The sequence below is a fragment of the Erpetoichthys calabaricus genome, chromosome 2 (assembly GCF_900747795.2).
Source record: "Erpetoichthys calabaricus chromosome 2, fErpCal1.3, whole genome shotgun sequence".
NCBI lineage: Eukaryota > Metazoa > Chordata > Cladistia > Polypteriformes > Polypteridae > Erpetoichthys > Erpetoichthys calabaricus.
This window is the reverse complement of record NC_041395.2, coordinates 85739153-85756363: the sequence shown is the minus strand read 5'-3', so window position 1 is coordinate 85756363 and position 17211 is coordinate 85739153. Positions and strand designations below refer to the sequence as shown.

Genomic DNA, 17211 nt, shown 5'->3' with positions numbered 1-17211 from the left:
GCACACACACACACACACACACACCAAGCACAATTTAAAATCGCCAATGCACCTAACCTGCATGTCTTTGGACTATGGGAGGAAACTGACGCAGACACGGGGAGAACATGCAAACTCCACACAGGGAGGACCCGGGAAGCTACCCATTGCACCACCGTGCTGCCCATAGTCACATACCCTGATTTTTAATTACATTTTTAAAATACAACTACAGTGAAACTATGTAAGTACACTTGTATCTGGATCAGTGATTTGTTACATTGTAATTATATAAACTGTGGAATAACAATGACAACTGAGTAATTAACTACAGCGTTACTTTGTATTACACAGTAAGTACAGAGTAATAACTCATAGTTACATTGTACTTATACAGGTAATTACATAGTAATTTCAGTTTAATTATGGACACTTACTGTAAAGTGCTACCATAAATAGCAATAATGCTACATTTATGAGATATTATGTTATACAATGGGTCATATGATTGAGAATGGGGTGCCATTTACTGAGGTGCCTTGGTCAATAAAAATGCTAGAGCCAGCCCTGGGAAAAATATTGTTTATAGGAAGGTTCTGACAGATGGAGGATTTTGACCTGAAGCACTTTACTGAAAAATTGAATATAAGATGAGTTACTGTATTCTTAGCCACCCAGTTTTTGTAGCTCACTGCCTGTGCACTTTATGTTCTCACAGATCTGCACATTGCATTTCCAGGGGTCCTTCTGAAGTCTCACACAGACACAACGTAATAGCATGCAAGATTCGGAGTAAGCATTTGAAATAGTCACACGTTTGAGGTGTCATTGCCAGTTACCTAATTCTGAATATTTATATTCTGAATAGGACCTTATTTGGAATATGTTATACTATTTTTGTTGTTAATTCATTAATTACTTTTACTGTTTTCCTTGAACATTATGAAAATTTCCTTTCAGTACCACATATAGTCTATTGACCAGTTCTGTTTGATGTCAGAGCTTTTGTAGTGTGGCTTGGATGAGTTAGTCCTTCTTTATTTGAGGTAGAGCTAGGTGGGTCACAGTAAGACATAAGCACAAGTAAAGGATGCACCCTATTCTTGCGCATGAACCCCAGAATTGGAAATGTTAAACCGTCTTCATGAACTTCCATAACTGGACAATAACTCTGAAAACTCTGAGGTGGTAGGCAGGTATATGGTGAACTTAGTCTGTAGATGTATCGAAATGAAGGTTTGCTCCAGGAGCAGACATTTGTATGGTGTATTGTCTTCTGAAAGGATGGATAAGCTCTTGGTCAGAGTAGGGATGGATCTAGATGTCATTGTTCATGTTGGAACAAATAACGGAAATGGAATGTAGGTGTGCCAAGCTGAGGTATAGAATTGACAAAGTAGATTTCTCTGAAGGTCTTCCTGTGCTGCAGAGCCATCCATGTAAGACTGAAGACTTAAAACATTTAACACATGGTTTAAACCTTGGAGTAGGATAGAAAAGTATAGGTTTATGGAACACTGGGACTCTTTCTAGAAAAGACAGCACCTTTTCCTCTGTAATGGCTCACATTTAAAGAGAAGTTGTGTCAATATATTGAAGAAGGATATGAGTAGGGTAGTCAAGGATTAGGAGTCAAAAAGGTTATGACAGGCCAGGTTTAGAATTTCACATAAAGGGATGAACAGTGGTGGAATCCCTGCAATTTGAATACTAGGAGCACATTAGTGTTGAGAATGCAGTCCTCTACATGCTATACTAGACCCCCTCCTTTTTGGATGAATCGGGTGGTTATGTGAGGATTATGTTTTTTTTTATTTTTTGAGTACATTCAACACTATCCAATCCTCCATTCTTAAAGATAAGCAGGAGAGGATGGTTGTGGATTCCACTTTCCCCTCCTGGATTCATAACTACCTGACTAGACAGCTGCAGTTTGTCAAACTGGGGAACCATGTCTTAGGGATGGTAGTGAGCTACATTGTGGCCCCACAAGGGACTGTTCTGGCTCAATTCCTGTTCACATTATACACAGTAGACTTTAAATATAAGTTGGAATTTTTCCACATTCAGAAGTACTCTAATGATAGAGCTATTGTAGCATGCATAATTAATGGACAGAAAGGGGAATTTAGGGATCTGATTGGATTCTTTCAGAGACTAGAGCAGTGTTTCCCAAACTCGGTCCTGGGGGACCCCTGTGGCTGCAGGCTTCTTTTCCAACCGGATTCCTAATCAGTGACAACACCCTGATAGCACTGATCTCATTTAATTAGCTGGTATTTTTTATTCTTTTATTTGACATTCAGAAAAGCATAGCAGCATGATTTTTACATTTATAAGACATTTAGAAATATTTCTGCTTTTGCTATAGATTTAAATGCTTAACTCTCTTTTGTTGATTTCATTTTACTTTGCCATTTCTCTGTGCAGTTTTTCCCCCTTCATTGTATCTTAATAATGACAATTTAAAACGAGCAGATCAGACACCAAGGCAAACAACATTAAATAATCAAAGGCTGCAACTGCTTTACAGTCAGTCCCACTAATTAGTAAATAATGGATTAATTAAACAATTAGAAGACCTAGAAAAGTAGAATGAAAATCAAGATGAAAATACTGTTAAAAAGAAAAAATACATTATTCCTATATAACTGCTTGGTACATTTTAATATTTTTTTTTTTAGCAAACTTAGTTTTCTAATTTCTATATGGTTCCCTAAACACAGACCTTGGGAAATAACAGTTCACTTAATTAACCCAGGAGTTCAATTAAATATAGAAGCTGGTTGGAACAAAAACCTGCAGCCACAGGGGTCCCCCAGGACCGAGTTTGGGAAACACTGGACTAGAGCAATAAGAACCAAGAAGACCAAAGAGATAATTGCGGATTTCCGCAGGTCTAAGTTCCCCCTTCAGCCTGTTAACATCTGAGGGGAGGGAATTGAGGTGGTGCAGACTTATAAATATCTAGTTGTCAGCACTGATGACAGACAGGTCTGATCTGTGAACACAGATGTCGTCTACAGGAAGGTGCAGAGCAGGCTCTTTTTCCTCAGATCATTTAGCGTATGTAGTGAAATGTCTCTATTCTATAAGACAGTTTTTGCTGGTGTCCTGTTCTTTGCTGCCATGTGTTGGAAAGGCAGTATGACATATATGAAAATGAAGAGGCTGGACAAGCTAGTGAGGAAGGCTGGCTCAGTGCTAGGTAGAACTGTGGACTCACTGGGAATGGTGGTGGAAACGTGTATGGGAAGGAAGGTACAGGCCATCCTTGACAATAGCAGTCACCCTCTCCACAACATTTTGGCAGGTCAGAGAAATAAATTTAACAGTCGTCTTCTCTCACTGCACTATAGAACAGAATACATTAGAACAGAGGTGGGCAAGTGCGGCCTTCAAGGTCTTTTTTTGTGGCCGTCATGAAGGTATCAGTGAAACAAGTGATTGCGGCCTTTTGGATTGTTCACACTAGCCGAAAATGTTCAACGAAACAAACAATGTAAACGAAGATTTGTTTGGTCTCCGCATTCATACCTGATGGAATGGTCAATGACAGCTAACGAAATACAGCCAAACTGAATGGAAGTTATGCCAATAGCAGTCAAGCTAGATGTTTACTGTGGATTGAGTGCACGCGCACTGTAGATTTTCACGAGTATGGATTATTCTTACACTTTTACACACTTTGGGGTCAGTATAAAGTTTAATAATAAATAATTAATAAAAGCATGCCTATATATGTTGTTAATGACTTCATAATGGTGCGGCCTTGTTTGAGTTAAAGCAGTCGTCAGTAGCCTTAGTGCGAATAAAGGTTGCCCACCACTGCATTAGAAGATCATTTGTTCCTACTGCTGTGAGATTTTATAACTCCATTGTAAATGCAAGTGATTCATGACCTCGTCACCACTCTACCTTCCAAACTTGTAAAAACTGACAGTTTGAACTTATTACTATTTATTTATTTGTTTTGTTCTCCTTGCTTTTTTTTCATAAATTATAACAGTTTTTACTGATGTGCTTGAGCTACTGGACACCTGAATTTCCCTGAGGAGATTAATAAAGTATCTATTGTTAAAGAAGAGAGGGAGAGAGCAAAAAGATTTGGGTATCCACCCCGTATATTGACACACAAAACAATTCCTTGCAAAATAAAAAGCACAGAGTAACTCCCTGGGCAGAGTACAAAACGGGACTAACTCAAGATGTGGGTTGGCTGGAACTTCCAGTTCTACACATTGTTAAGGAGTGATTCTTCCCCATTCGTCTTGGCAGGATTTCTAGAAATCCTCTATGTTGGTGGGATGGCACCTCTGAACAGCAGTTTTCAAATAGTGCCACAGATTCTCAACAGGGTTAAGATCAGGGTTTTGCCATTCCAAAACATTCAACTTTCTGTTTTTGAGCCATCCCAGTGTTACTTTGGCATAATGTTGAGGGTCATGTCGTGTTGAAAGCTGAATCTTCTCCCGAGCTTTAGATTCATAGCAGACTGGAACAAATTATCCTGCAATATTGTGCAGTATTTGTGCCCATCCATTGTCCCTTCAACTGTGACAAGATTTTCAGTCCCAGCACATGAAAAACATCCCCAAAGCATGATGCTGCCACCACCATATTTCACTGTAGGTTTTGTGTTTCTTGAGGCATAGGCACTGTTCACTTTATGCCACACATACCTCTGTGAAGTCTGGCCAGAAAGTCCTATTTTGGTCTCATCTGACCATAAAACCTTCTCCCAAATCTTAAACTGTGTCTTTCTCATGGTTTGTGGTAAATGCCACATATGCATTTATGAGGACCATCTTAAGGAATGGCTTCTTTTTTGCTACCCTCCTGCAGAGGCCTGTTTTATGGAGAACTCTTGAAATTGTGGACCCCTGTACCTTCACTTCAGTTTCAGCCAAAGAGCACTGCAAATGTCTGAGAGGAACGGTTGGATTTCTAGTATCCTCCCCTACCAGTCAGTGTCTCAGTCTGATGTTTAGTTTGGAGGGATGGACTATTAAGAGTCTGGGTGCTATGATGATGCTGTGTGATGCATTTCAATAATTTTGTTTATCACATCAGTAAAATGCTCTTGTGAAAAATGCTCATGTGTCTTTAAGGTGCTGGGGAACAGTCATGTGAAGCTGGCAGAGTGTGCAGTGACATACTCCTTCAAAGTCAAACTATTTGGATAGAAGTGGATGGACTTCAGTGATATGCAACCTCCTTCTTACAAAGAAGTGACATGCCTTGCCTGTACTCTTCATTGGGAGCAGTGATGCCAAGTCTCAGAAATACAGAGAAAAGACTAGCTAAGAATCCAAAACTTGCAGCAATCTACACTATGGAAGAAGAGAAACTGGACCAAGCAGGATATGTCACTAAAATAACAAAGGAAGTAGTGACTAGTCAAGAATCGTGGTTCATCCCTCATCATATGGTTCATCTTAATGGTACGAATAGGTTGGTTTTCAACTGCTCATTTCAGTTCAGAGGGTCAACCTTAAATGAGTATTTGTTGCTTGGACCCACTTTAGGCCCATCACTACTAGGAATGCTAATCTGGTTTAGAGAACATACTGTTACTGACAGTGGGGACATTAGGGCTATGTTCAACCAGGTATGCCTGTTAGCAAAGGATAAGGTCCTCCTTTGATTCATTTGGTGAGATATTAGACAAAAGATGGATCCTGACATCTATGAGTGGCAAGTTTTGCCATTTGGCACAACTTGTAGCCCGTGCTGTGCTACATTTGCCCTGCAGACTCACGTTCATAATCATACTGAACCTGTTGAGGACATAAAATTAGCAGTTGAAAGGCATTTCTGTGTTGACAGTTTTTATGGAGTTTATTCACATTTGCAGAAGCTAAGGACATTGTGGATAAATTAATAAACCTTCTTGCCTCTGGAAGTTTCCAGATACATCAGTGGGCCAGTAGCACTCCTATTGTAATAGACCACCTAAGAAAGGAAGCACAGTTTGAAACGAGTGAACTGTGGCTGGCTCAGGATTGAATACATCTTCCAAAGCATACATTGGGTATATGCTGGTATTGCTCTACCGACACTTTAGGCTACAGGCAATGAAGTATAACAGGCCCAATACTACGGAACATTGATAGAGTTTTAGCAAGCCAGTATGACCCACTTGGGTTCCATTCCATTCACTATTCAAGCAAAGGTGTTAGTTCAACAGCTATGGCAAACAGAGTGACATTGACCCCCTCTTCCCTGAAGACCATCTTCAGGCCTGGTGCTCATGGGAGGCAAAGCTTATTCACCTATCAAAGCTTACATTTCCCCAGTGCTACCAAACAACTGATATGGATGTCACAGAATCCAGACAGGAGCTGCACATATGCTGTGATGCCTCAGAATGGGCCTATGGCTCAATGGCCTATCTCAGAATGGAAGACTATAAAGGCAACCGGCAGGTTTTCTTTGTAATTGCTAGATCCAGAGTAGCCCCAAAACATCACCTTTTAATCCCAAGGTTAGAATTTTGTGCTGCTATGACAGGGGCTCAAATTTGCAAGCTACTCAAAACAGAAATATCTATGCCGATCAGCAGTGTCACTTTGTGGACAAATTCAACACCTGTACTTAATTGGCTTACAGTCTAATTCATGCCAATTTAAGGTATTTTGTGGGCACCAGATTAGCCAAGATTCAATAGCTAACAGAACATGATACCTGGTGCTACGTAGACTCGGTTAATAGCCCCACAGATGACATTACTATATGGAAGACACTAGTAGAGATAGCAAAACCAAGTCGCTGGAGATTTGGACCACCCTTTCTCTTCCAACACCAAAAAGATTGGCCTGAAATGAATGGCACCAATATTACTGAAGATATAGCCGAATTATAGCCTCCTAGACCCTGTGCAGTCCTCCTACTTTCAGTACCAGCTGTTCCAGATACGAGTCAGTTTCGCACCTTTAGTGAGCTGGTAGAAGCCACTGTGAGATTAATTGAAGGAGGTGGACAAGATCATCAACCTTGTGCCTCTGATTACCTAAAAGCTGAATTGCTACTCGTGCGAAGAGCTCAAATAGGTAGCTTTCCTGATGAATTCAATCAAGTACAAGAAGGCAAATCTACTTCTTCTACTAGCAGACTGATCCAGAATTTGACCATTCCAGTGGAATTATCGAAGTTGGTGTTAGGCTGTGGTGAGTTGAGTAGTTGGAATGTGATGCAATGCATCCAATTGAACTGGATCCTTCTCACCCTGTGACAAAATTGCAAATTCAAAAATTTGATGAACAACTTAGTTAGCCTGGACCAGAATATTATTTGCCGAAATCAAGTTCCTAAGATGGCTGATCTGCCCCTAGCCTGACTATGTTTGTTAAAAGCAGCATTTTAGAGCACTGGAGTGAATTGCTTTGGGCCCTTTACTGTGAAAGTTGTCCACCGTAATGAAAGAGATGGAGAGTAGTATTCAAGTGACTAATAATGCTGTGTGTCTATGTCAGTGGGCCTGTCAGACTCCTACTGTAACAGAACTGCCCTGACAGTTATGTAAGCCTTTCAACTGTGTGCCACCATATGTAGGTTTAAAAGGAAGCATTTCCTAACTTCATACAATGTTTGTAACTACATTGGTGAGTGTATCCTCAGCTGCATGTTAGATAATTCTTTTCACTGTCACGTGTCCTGACCCCTTTCCATTGCACCATGCTACATAACAGGAAAAAGAATTTGGTGATTGTGGATCTATCTATCTATCTATCTATCTATCTATCTATCTATCTATCTATCTATCTATCTATCTATCTATCTATCTATCTATCTATCTATCTATCTATCTAAGTTACCTTTGAGAAATCACTAAATAATAATAATAATAATAATAATATTAATAATAATAATAATAATAATAATAATAATAATAATAATAATAATAATAATAATAATAATAATATGTATTTCTTGAATGGAGATAACTATGAGCATAATGCAGAGTTTAAAATATTAAAACATAAACATTAAAAATATTTATGTCCATGTGCCCCACTCTCTGGTTACAAACTGCTACTGAGCTGTTGTATAGTCAATTGAAAGAAAAGCTGCCCATTCAAAATTTCTTATTGCCCCCTCCAACCTGAGCAGTCTAGATCCAGGCATGATACTATAGCATATCTTTGAATTTTAAAAGGCATCAGTGGTCTCACCTCCACAGTGTAGTATGGAAAAATGTAAAATGTTTTCAAAAATGGTAGGTAATCTGAATCAAATAACAGAAACATGAACCAATTTATATGTTGAAGAAAAATGTGCAAAAGCAATTTATCATCAGTAACAGTTTAAAAACAACCTGGTAGTTAGCATCAAAGCAATACCTAAACATGAATATAAAAGCAAAAAAAAAAAAAATAGAAACAACAAAGTATAAACAACCTCAGATATTTACTGAACAACACAGGCTGATATTTTGCTGGGATTATTTCATCGTAAAACACACTAAAGAGATAAGAAAAAAAAAAATAACACAAAACTGGAGGTCAGTAACTCTTGCCTGTTTAATAAAGTAAGGAACCCCTAACTAAAGCTTATAAAGGGTCAATGTGAAAGTTCAGCAGCCATTTTTTCTTCTGTTGAATGATATCCTCTCTCCTTTAATAATACAAAGACCAGAGACTACACCAGTCTTCCTGAGTCATCTGAAATGTAAAGGCAAACATCTTTCTTTGCAACACATTACTACACGTTATGCCATGTTCCTTTTGTGAAGATGATGACTTTCATCCCTTCCTGGCCTTTTAGCATGTTACGAGGGAACTGCAATGAATTTTGTTGCACAAATGCTCTGAGCAAAAACTCTGTTATTAACCATTAACTGGCTTTAATTGTGAGAGTAAAACCATGGCTTGCTAAAAAGTTGTCATTTGCAAAAGGGTCAATGAGTGTAGCTTTAAAGCTTCATCAGTTCTTAAATCAATTGATTTTTGCAGTATTTTCCCTTTCCTCATCTGCTGGTTATTTTGCATCCAGGCTTTTGTGTTGTTAACCTTAAACTTGCCAGGTAACAAAGTCAGTTGATGGTCCGTGAAAATTATGACTGATATATCATTTGGTGAAATTGTTTTCTAGCTGAGAGATCAGAGTGCTTCAATTAAAAAAAAATGCAACAACTACATTTTTTGGTCTTGTAATATCTGTTATGCCTGTATACTATAAACAGTCAGCTGTACTACTCAAGCATTTGCTTGTTTCATAGCCTAGCAAGCTTTGGCAGGTAGAACGTTTGGTGAAATCTTATGTACATTCACTCATCCTCTGTTGGCCTCCCGTACTGCACGTGATGCATGCTTTATAGACTGTTGATTCACATTGTCATTGAATAGGAGAGCTACGTGATCACTTCCCAAATTGCTTATGCTCAAGAATGATATGTTCTCTAAATCAGGGGTTCCCAAACTTTTCAGCTCATGACCCCCAAAATAACCGTGCCAGTGACTCGTGACCCCCACTATCCTCGGAAGTGGTTAAAATATACAAATGTTGCGCGCAACGGTGCACATGCGCCAATAGGCCTATCCAAACATGAGCATGACAACACGAAAGAACACAATGGTCTAACAACCATATAATTTTTTTTAATAGTAATTTACTCATTTGTTTAATTTCAACAAAATATCCTATCCAAACAAGAGCATGACAACAAAAAAGAACATAACGCTCTAACAACCATATAACTTTTTAAAAAATTCTTATTTACTCATTCGTTTAATTTCAACAAAACACCTCACCTAATGAGATGGGTGGATTAATTAATTTCTAAAAAGTTTTAAAAAAGTATTTGATTTCTTGGAAATCATCTCGCGACCCCCCCCAATGTCTCACGACCCCCCAGAGGGTCGCGACCCCTACTTTGGGAACCACTGCTCTAAATCTACTACAGTAGGATATTACTTTTATTACAGGGATGTGCCTGTTTGCTGTTCTATGAAGTTGCAATTGTGTCATGTATTATGGACAATGAGAAGAACTACACACAATACATTAAATGTGAATTGGCTATCGAACACAGGATACTATTTGATTTATATTTTACAGACATTAAAATATACTATAAGTTTCTTCATACTGCCCAAAGGTATATCAACATAAATATCTAAATTCTTTTCAGATGTGTATTTATATGTTGCATTCTTGTTTACATGAAATATTCATGTTCTCAGCCTTTCTCCAGTTCTTTACATTACCAAAGTTTTCTTTTTTTGTACCTTCTAAATATTTCCTTTCCTTCTTGTAGCACTTACAAAAGTATTCAATGAGTAGAAGAGTATACCCATTGTAGCTTGTTAATGAAACAACAAACCTAGAAAAATTAGAGCAATGTGGCCCCAAACAGGTACAGCAAGGCCTGATATTTCTAAATAATGCACAGGTAGCTCATCTTTGCATTATTAGGGTCTTGAAAAATGAGTACTGGTGGATGACACACAAGCAGTCACTACTTTGTCCCAGCACAGGTGTAGGCAAATCCACATCACATAAAGCCTGAGTTTCAAATCTCTGGCCACTTTATAAATAACACCTTCTGTACTCTGAGGTTTGGGCAGCCTCAACAACTGGCAGAAGTGCCAAACCACACATTAAAAAAGAAGAAAGAAGCTGTGAAAACACTTCCTAACCTCTAGAGTGTGCATGGCTCAAAATATGGGTATAACACAGTATATGGTTCCTTATTTAGAATGGTTGCAGTGGCACCTGGGTTAAGCTATGCATCGGTGTCTTTAATACTACTGTGGGATTCTCCTTCTTCTTCAACCATACATTTTTAAAGGCTTATAGAGTGTATAGTCAGCAGCAGAGCTGGAGACAAGTCATTTGACTGGCAGGACAAAACGTGGCCAAATAAAAAACAGAGTAAGGAATGGGAGTTCAATAAAACAGAGCAGAGGACGCAGTATGAAGGTGGAAAAGGGAATCAGCAACTTGTGGTAATTAATTAAGGCTGCTCTCCTTTTGCTGATTCCTCCATCTTTTATTTTCTTTTGCATAGATAGTTTCTTTACATTCATCTTGGCCTCCCTTTTATTATTCTGGTTGTCCTTGACTCATAAATTGAAAAATCAGATTGACTGACTTGATGGATGCATGGTTGTATGGATTATTAAAAAATGTACAAACTAAAATGACAGGGTGAAATAGCATTTGTGTTAATAATATAATCTAACATGACATATTCTTGGTAAACCAATGTTTGTATAGGCTTTACCAGGACATTCCGTGATGATAAAGAAGTTGACTGTTTAGCATTTTTGCACAGTTTCATGTCTGTGTGATTTAAGTGTGTATGTATACTGTGTACTCAAAGGCTCTCTTCAGTTATTTTGAAGGGTTTCTTTCCTTTAGCCATAACTCTGTCTGGCTTACTAATGAAGAATTGTTGGATATTGTGAAAAAAATGTTATTTAAGCATTTCAAAGGATGGTTCAGCCATAATTAGAGAACTTAAATTATGAAGTTTTGCCAACTGAATATAATATATTTGGAACATATCTTAAAGCACCAGCAAACAATAGTTGCTGTATTTTTAATTTTATTGGAGAAACAGACATTCAAATTGGGTTATCAACCTACAAGGTTTCTCAGGTAACAGTTTCTATTTGCATTCTACGCTACATTTTAAGTTTGGAGTACACTGATATTTTTCCATTAGCAGGTTATATATTCACAAAAGATGGAGCAAATGTGAAGGACAGAACAATTTATAAAAGTCACATTAGTCTAAGTATTTAACCCCAATCCAAATTCAAAGTAAGAAATTAGTAGTAAAATATGTGCTTGTCTCCAGAGCCCAAACATTGTGATAGAAATTTTGAAGTCTCACAGGGCCAGATATGATTCTCAAATGAGAATACATATCTGGGGCCAGCCCAGTCCAAAATCTGTAACGAATAGTGATGAAATCCAGCGCTGCAAATAGCTACACCCACAGGGCTTCTTCCTAAAACACTCACCCCCTAATTCCTTCAGTCCATGCACTAATCTAAACTGTTGGGGTTCAGGGACTGATTAAAGAAAATTGGAAAAAGACTTGATGCTGAAAGGAAATAGAAGCTAAAACTGCCCTTATTCATTCAGGGGCTCAGTAACACAAGGTAGTCAAAGCTTAATGATTAATTTGTACATTGTAATGTCACAGTGAAGACAGACAGATACACACACATGCAAACATACACACATATGTAAACCACCATAGCTATACACATCTGAGAAGAGCTCTGTTTGCTGTCATATTTTTCTGTCATTTTGAGTACTGCATCACTATGTGGCATAACAACAGCAGAGTTTAGATAAGCATTGTGGCCTAGATATCAACTGTGTATTAAAATTCAGTGGCTATATTCTGGCATGGTACAGTATGTTTGCATTCCCAATTAGACAGTAATGTTAACTTCCTTCAGTTACTCATTTGAATGTACAGTCAGAAGATGAGTGCTGTGCAGCCTTGTCCATGCTTTATTGTTGTCATTAGGCAGATTTTGTTGATTTGTGTGTTTTGAGTACTGAAATCTGTGTCTGCTCTGACTTTTTGCTATGCACTTCATAACGGCAGTCCATTTGACAAGGTGTGACACACCATTTATTTCAAAGGCATACTTTGCAGTTTACATTATCACAAGCATACTGTAGCTGCCAGTTCTTTTAAACTCACATTGACTCCTTCACTATCATTGTAACAGTGAATAACAGAGACACACACATCACCTGCAACAAGGTATCATTCTTATTTACAAATTGTCCATTGATGTCTTCAAATGCCAATGTATAATCTGATATTACAGAAAGGTTTCTCGCTTACATCAGGTTATGTATATTTTTAACATGTGCAATGTGCTCTTTGCACATGCAATGCACATTTATATGTTTAATAGGGTTTTTTGGAGACTTTTCAACTTTTCGCATAATCAGCAGCTTACTCTCTGTCAGACCAGATTAACAAGAGCACCGCTGCTCTTTGCAGTTCTTAATCACTGTACCTACTTTGAAGTTTACGTTCATGGGGCTTTGGATTCATTTAGAAATGTAATACTCAATGAGCCTTTGAATTGTTCCCATCCAATTTTATTCAACATTCACTCATGATTGTCTCCAGACGTATATATATAAAATGTCTGACTTCAGAGAGACTAAGAGTGTTGTATTGTGTGAAATTACATGAGATGTCATGGTGAAGGAGAGGCCTATACTGTACCTTCACTGGTGCACACTCAAAAACCTCAGAGCAGAGCAGTTAGACCTTGAGCGAACAAGAAAAAATAAAATGAAAATCCCTGTTGTTCACGTCATCTGGTTGTCGAGGAAGATGAAATAAAAATGTTTGTTAATAATTAGCAAATCAAAATTCTTTGAGTTGACATGGGTAGTTAATAAATTACAGGAAACTGAGTAAATGTATAATTAAATCATTTCTAGGCAAAAATATAATCCCTTCTGATATTAAAAGACTTACAAAAGCACCAAATTATTATCATCATTTTCATCACAATGTCGTTATTTTTTTTATCTAGGAAATTGTCATATTAGTAAAAAAAAATGTACACTTTCACTGTACTTTATATATCTCTTAACAGAAAACACAAAGATTCACATCCAGAGATTCTTGAGAATTCAGTGTCAATCAAAATAAACTAAATCAGTCCTTTTTTAAGCAAAGAAACATAAAAGATATTTGAGTTAAATGTTGATTAATAAAAATAAAGATCTGAGTCTTGCATTTTGATGGCAAAACCCTTTCCACAGTCACTTTCGTCAATGTCATGTGCTGTAGAGCTGAATCACTCTTTTACTTAGCATATGGAGGAGGGTAAGATGGCATATTTGGAGGCTGATCATATGGCTGTGTGATAGGAGTAGTCTGCAGTGGAACATTATACTGTGGGATCTGCACTGGAATTTCTGATGGGTCGACATTCTGCTGGATGATAATTATAGGCTGTAAGAAAAAAATAAACAAATTAACAAGAAAGAACTTTGGACACATCGATAAGGTGTTTAGTGCAGGGTGCCAAATACAAATTTAATGTAAAACTGAATGAAAAGGAATATTATGTAAAAGTATTACCTGGTCTGGGTTTCCACAGGTTGCTTTGCAGCCATAGATTGATGTGAACAAGCTCAACCAGAACTCGAGAATAGTAAAACTCAACAGGATACCCTTTATTCCTTGTGTAGCCTTATTGGAAATTGACAGAGATAAAAAGAGCACTGAAAAATTCTGCTCAAGTAAAAGTATTATTAATTAGTCAAAAATTAATTTCAGTAAAAGTAATGGTTTAAAATGTGGAAACCACTCAAGTAGAAGTAAAAAAAGTGGTCTGTGAAAAAATTACTCAAGTAAATAATACTATTTAGTTATATCAGAAAAACAAAAATAAAATTAGTAAATATTAGGCAATTACAATCAGAATAGCACAGCTTATAAAAGCAAATTTTAAAAAACTCAGAATCTGGAGCTTGTGCCACACATCTTCAACTACATGCAAGAGCTGAAAATGAAAAACAAAAAATCTGTACTCTGGTGGAGCAGGAAGTGTTTTAGACAAAAATGGTCACTGATCATTCTTGACTTGAAGTACTTAGAGTGTATAATTCTTGTACATTTTTTTCATTTGAAATATATGCCTAGACATATACAGCACTGTATTATCAACATAAAAAATTGCTTATAAGGGGATGCAGCTATGGCCAACAGCTCTCCTTGCCCTCACCATTACTGTTCTCTGTTGGGACTATTTTGTTCTGGTCAGGGAAACAAATGCTTTTCTCAATAGATGAGTGCCCATATTCATATACAGAAGATGTCTGCTGAATTTGCTGAACTTACCAATGTACATTAAGAAAATGTGTACAGATTTAGGAAATGATGTATGTGCTGTATACAGCTGACTTATGTTTTATAAACTGAAGGGAAACATCTTTTTAAAAAAATAATGCTGCCTGTTATTGTGGCTTATGCTTTTGGAAAACTGGAAACTTGTTTGGTAACAGCATGAGGTAACCAATATTTTATTGTGGTATCTTTCTGTGCAATCAGCTGTGATTTTTAGCATTTTTGCTGTGTTTATATTAAATACCACTGCTTAGTTTAAAAAATTAACATACTTCCATGTCTGTTCATAAGTTTGAGCTCTTGGACGATACACTAGGGTCTGATACACTGAGATACAACCACTTATATTACTGGGGTGAACTACACAGTCATGGCATTATTTACTAAAACAATTTGTGTGGCAAGATCATGACCTACAACCCCGAAAATAGTTTTTGTGCAGTCTTATTTTGAGCTATGAATTTTACATTTTGAACATGGTCAATTAATTTTATTTTTTATTAATCCACCTGGAAAAAAAGTAACAAAGCAGAATCACAACTAAACATAATTAAAGAGTAAAAGTACTTATGTATGATTTTAAAAATGCTTGAAAAAAAAAAAAAAAAATCTGTATATAATCTACAGAAGAACCATAACGGAAGTGAATGTAATTTGTGACTTTACATCACTGGAAATTGATACGAGTATTATTTTGCAGATCTGTCTGTAATCATCTTCAGAATGTGTTATACAGCTGTAAAAATTAAGTTGTATATTTTCTTTGACATTTTAAAGTGTTTGGCTGATATTAATATATTTAGTAAATGTACTTTTCCCTGTACAAATCAGGCCATAAACCAGCTCTTGATGTAATGCCCATCAGACTTGTGGAACTTAGTTACATTGTTCGTTACTCACAAAAAGTAAACTAAATCTATTACATAGTTAGCTATTATAAAATGTAATGCTTTACAAACATTACTTTTTCTACTTTTATATGAAAAACTACACATTTCACTGACCAGCATTTGTTATTAAATCCACATCTCAGAGTTGGCTTGTGCCAATATTGTGCTGTGTGCAAACAAATAAATTAACCTTAATATGCGAAATGAAGGAAAATTGTTTTGTTTCTTTACATTGCTGACGGATGAGTTGTCCATTGTATGAGCTGGCATTCCAGTTATGTGCTAGCTCTAGAGGAGCCAATAAAAATGGCAAGTCACATTAAAATTCTAACTAATACGGAAACGGTAAGCAAGTTACCTAAAAAAGCAATGTAAGAAGACTAATTGTCCACTGTGAGTTGCTGTTGGTGAGCACCGCTGTGGCCTGGTGCTACAAAATTAAATAAGCCAGTAATAATGATTGTGCCTTTATGATGACACTTTAAAGCAGCATACTGTGTTACAATTTCTGAACAATTTAACATACAGGTGAGTTGCATACAATTCAAGTTTGACAACATAAAGAGCATAATAAAATAGTAGATCTTTCCATCTTTTTGCAGACCCGGCAGATGACTCTTTTGTGGACTGGTCTTCTGAAACCCCTGACTAGTATATATATTGATGGGTCTGGCACCCCAGCCCCCAATTCCCTTTAAACTCAGCAAGTGGCTACTTAACTTGTTTTTTGACTGTCAGACTGCTACTTTCATATAGTACACTGCCAAAAATATCAATTAATTAAAATGTCTAATATATTAAAAAAGAGCCTTTTTCCATCGTTGGCACTGCCTGTGTGCCAACCACATTTTGCATCCACTTTATTTTGTTTTTTAAGTGATTTTCAAACCCTATATGTTCACCACATTCAATTTCTTGTATTAGGAATTTGTCATTTCTTGCATACCTCAACTTACTCTCCAGAGGCACACGATGTTGGGGTTCAGAGCAAAGGGTCAGCTGTTTGTACAGCACCTTTGGTGCAATTGCAGGTTAAGGGCCATGCTTGAGGGCCCAATGGAGGAGCATTCCTTCTTTCACTGCCAGGATTTCAACTGGCAACTTTTGAGGTACCAGCCCAGATCCTTTAGCCAGAGAGCCACCATTCTGCCCTCTACGGTAACAGTCAGAAGGCATAGGAAGTTCTTTCATCCATCCATTATCCAACCCGCTATATCCTAACTACAGGGTCACAGGGGTCTGCTGGAGCCAATCCCAGCTGACACAGGGCACAAGGCAGGAAACAAACCCCCGGGCAGGGTGCCAGCCCACCACAGGGCACATACACACACACCAAGCACACACTAGGGGACAATTCAGGATCGCCAATGCACCTAACCTGCATGTCTTTGGACTGTGGGAGGAAACCCATGCAGACACGGGGAGAACATGCAAACTCCACGCAGGGAGTACCCAGGAAGTGTACCCAGGTCTCCTTACCCCGAGGCAGCAGCA

At 37.6% G+C, this 17211-nt stretch overlaps 1 protein-coding gene and 1 long non-coding RNA gene across 2 annotated transcripts in view; both read right to left on the bottom strand.

Annotated features, from left to right (window-relative positions):
- LOC127526521 (uncharacterized) overlaps window positions 1-10838 on the bottom strand; it is a 212470-nt gene extending 201632 nt beyond the window's left edge. Inside the window, exon 1 of the long non-coding RNA XR_007934021.1 lies at window positions 10523-10838. This is a non-coding gene — a long non-coding RNA (uncharacterized LOC127526521). The remainder of the gene's footprint in view (window positions 1-10522) is intronic.
- Window positions 10839-13649: 2811 nt separating this feature from the next.
- Window positions 13650-17211, bottom strand: part of LOC127526608 (uncharacterized) — a 45783-nt gene continuing 42221 nt past the window's right edge. The window contains exons 6-7 of the mRNA XM_051922492.1: window positions 14060-14170; window positions 13650-13930 (exon numbers count right to left, since the gene is read on the bottom strand). Coding sequence (XP_051778452.1) covers window positions 13781-13930; window positions 14060-14170 — 261 coding nt within the window. The 3' untranslated portion in view covers window positions 13650-13780. The remainder of the gene's footprint in view (window positions 13931-14059; window positions 14171-17211) is intronic.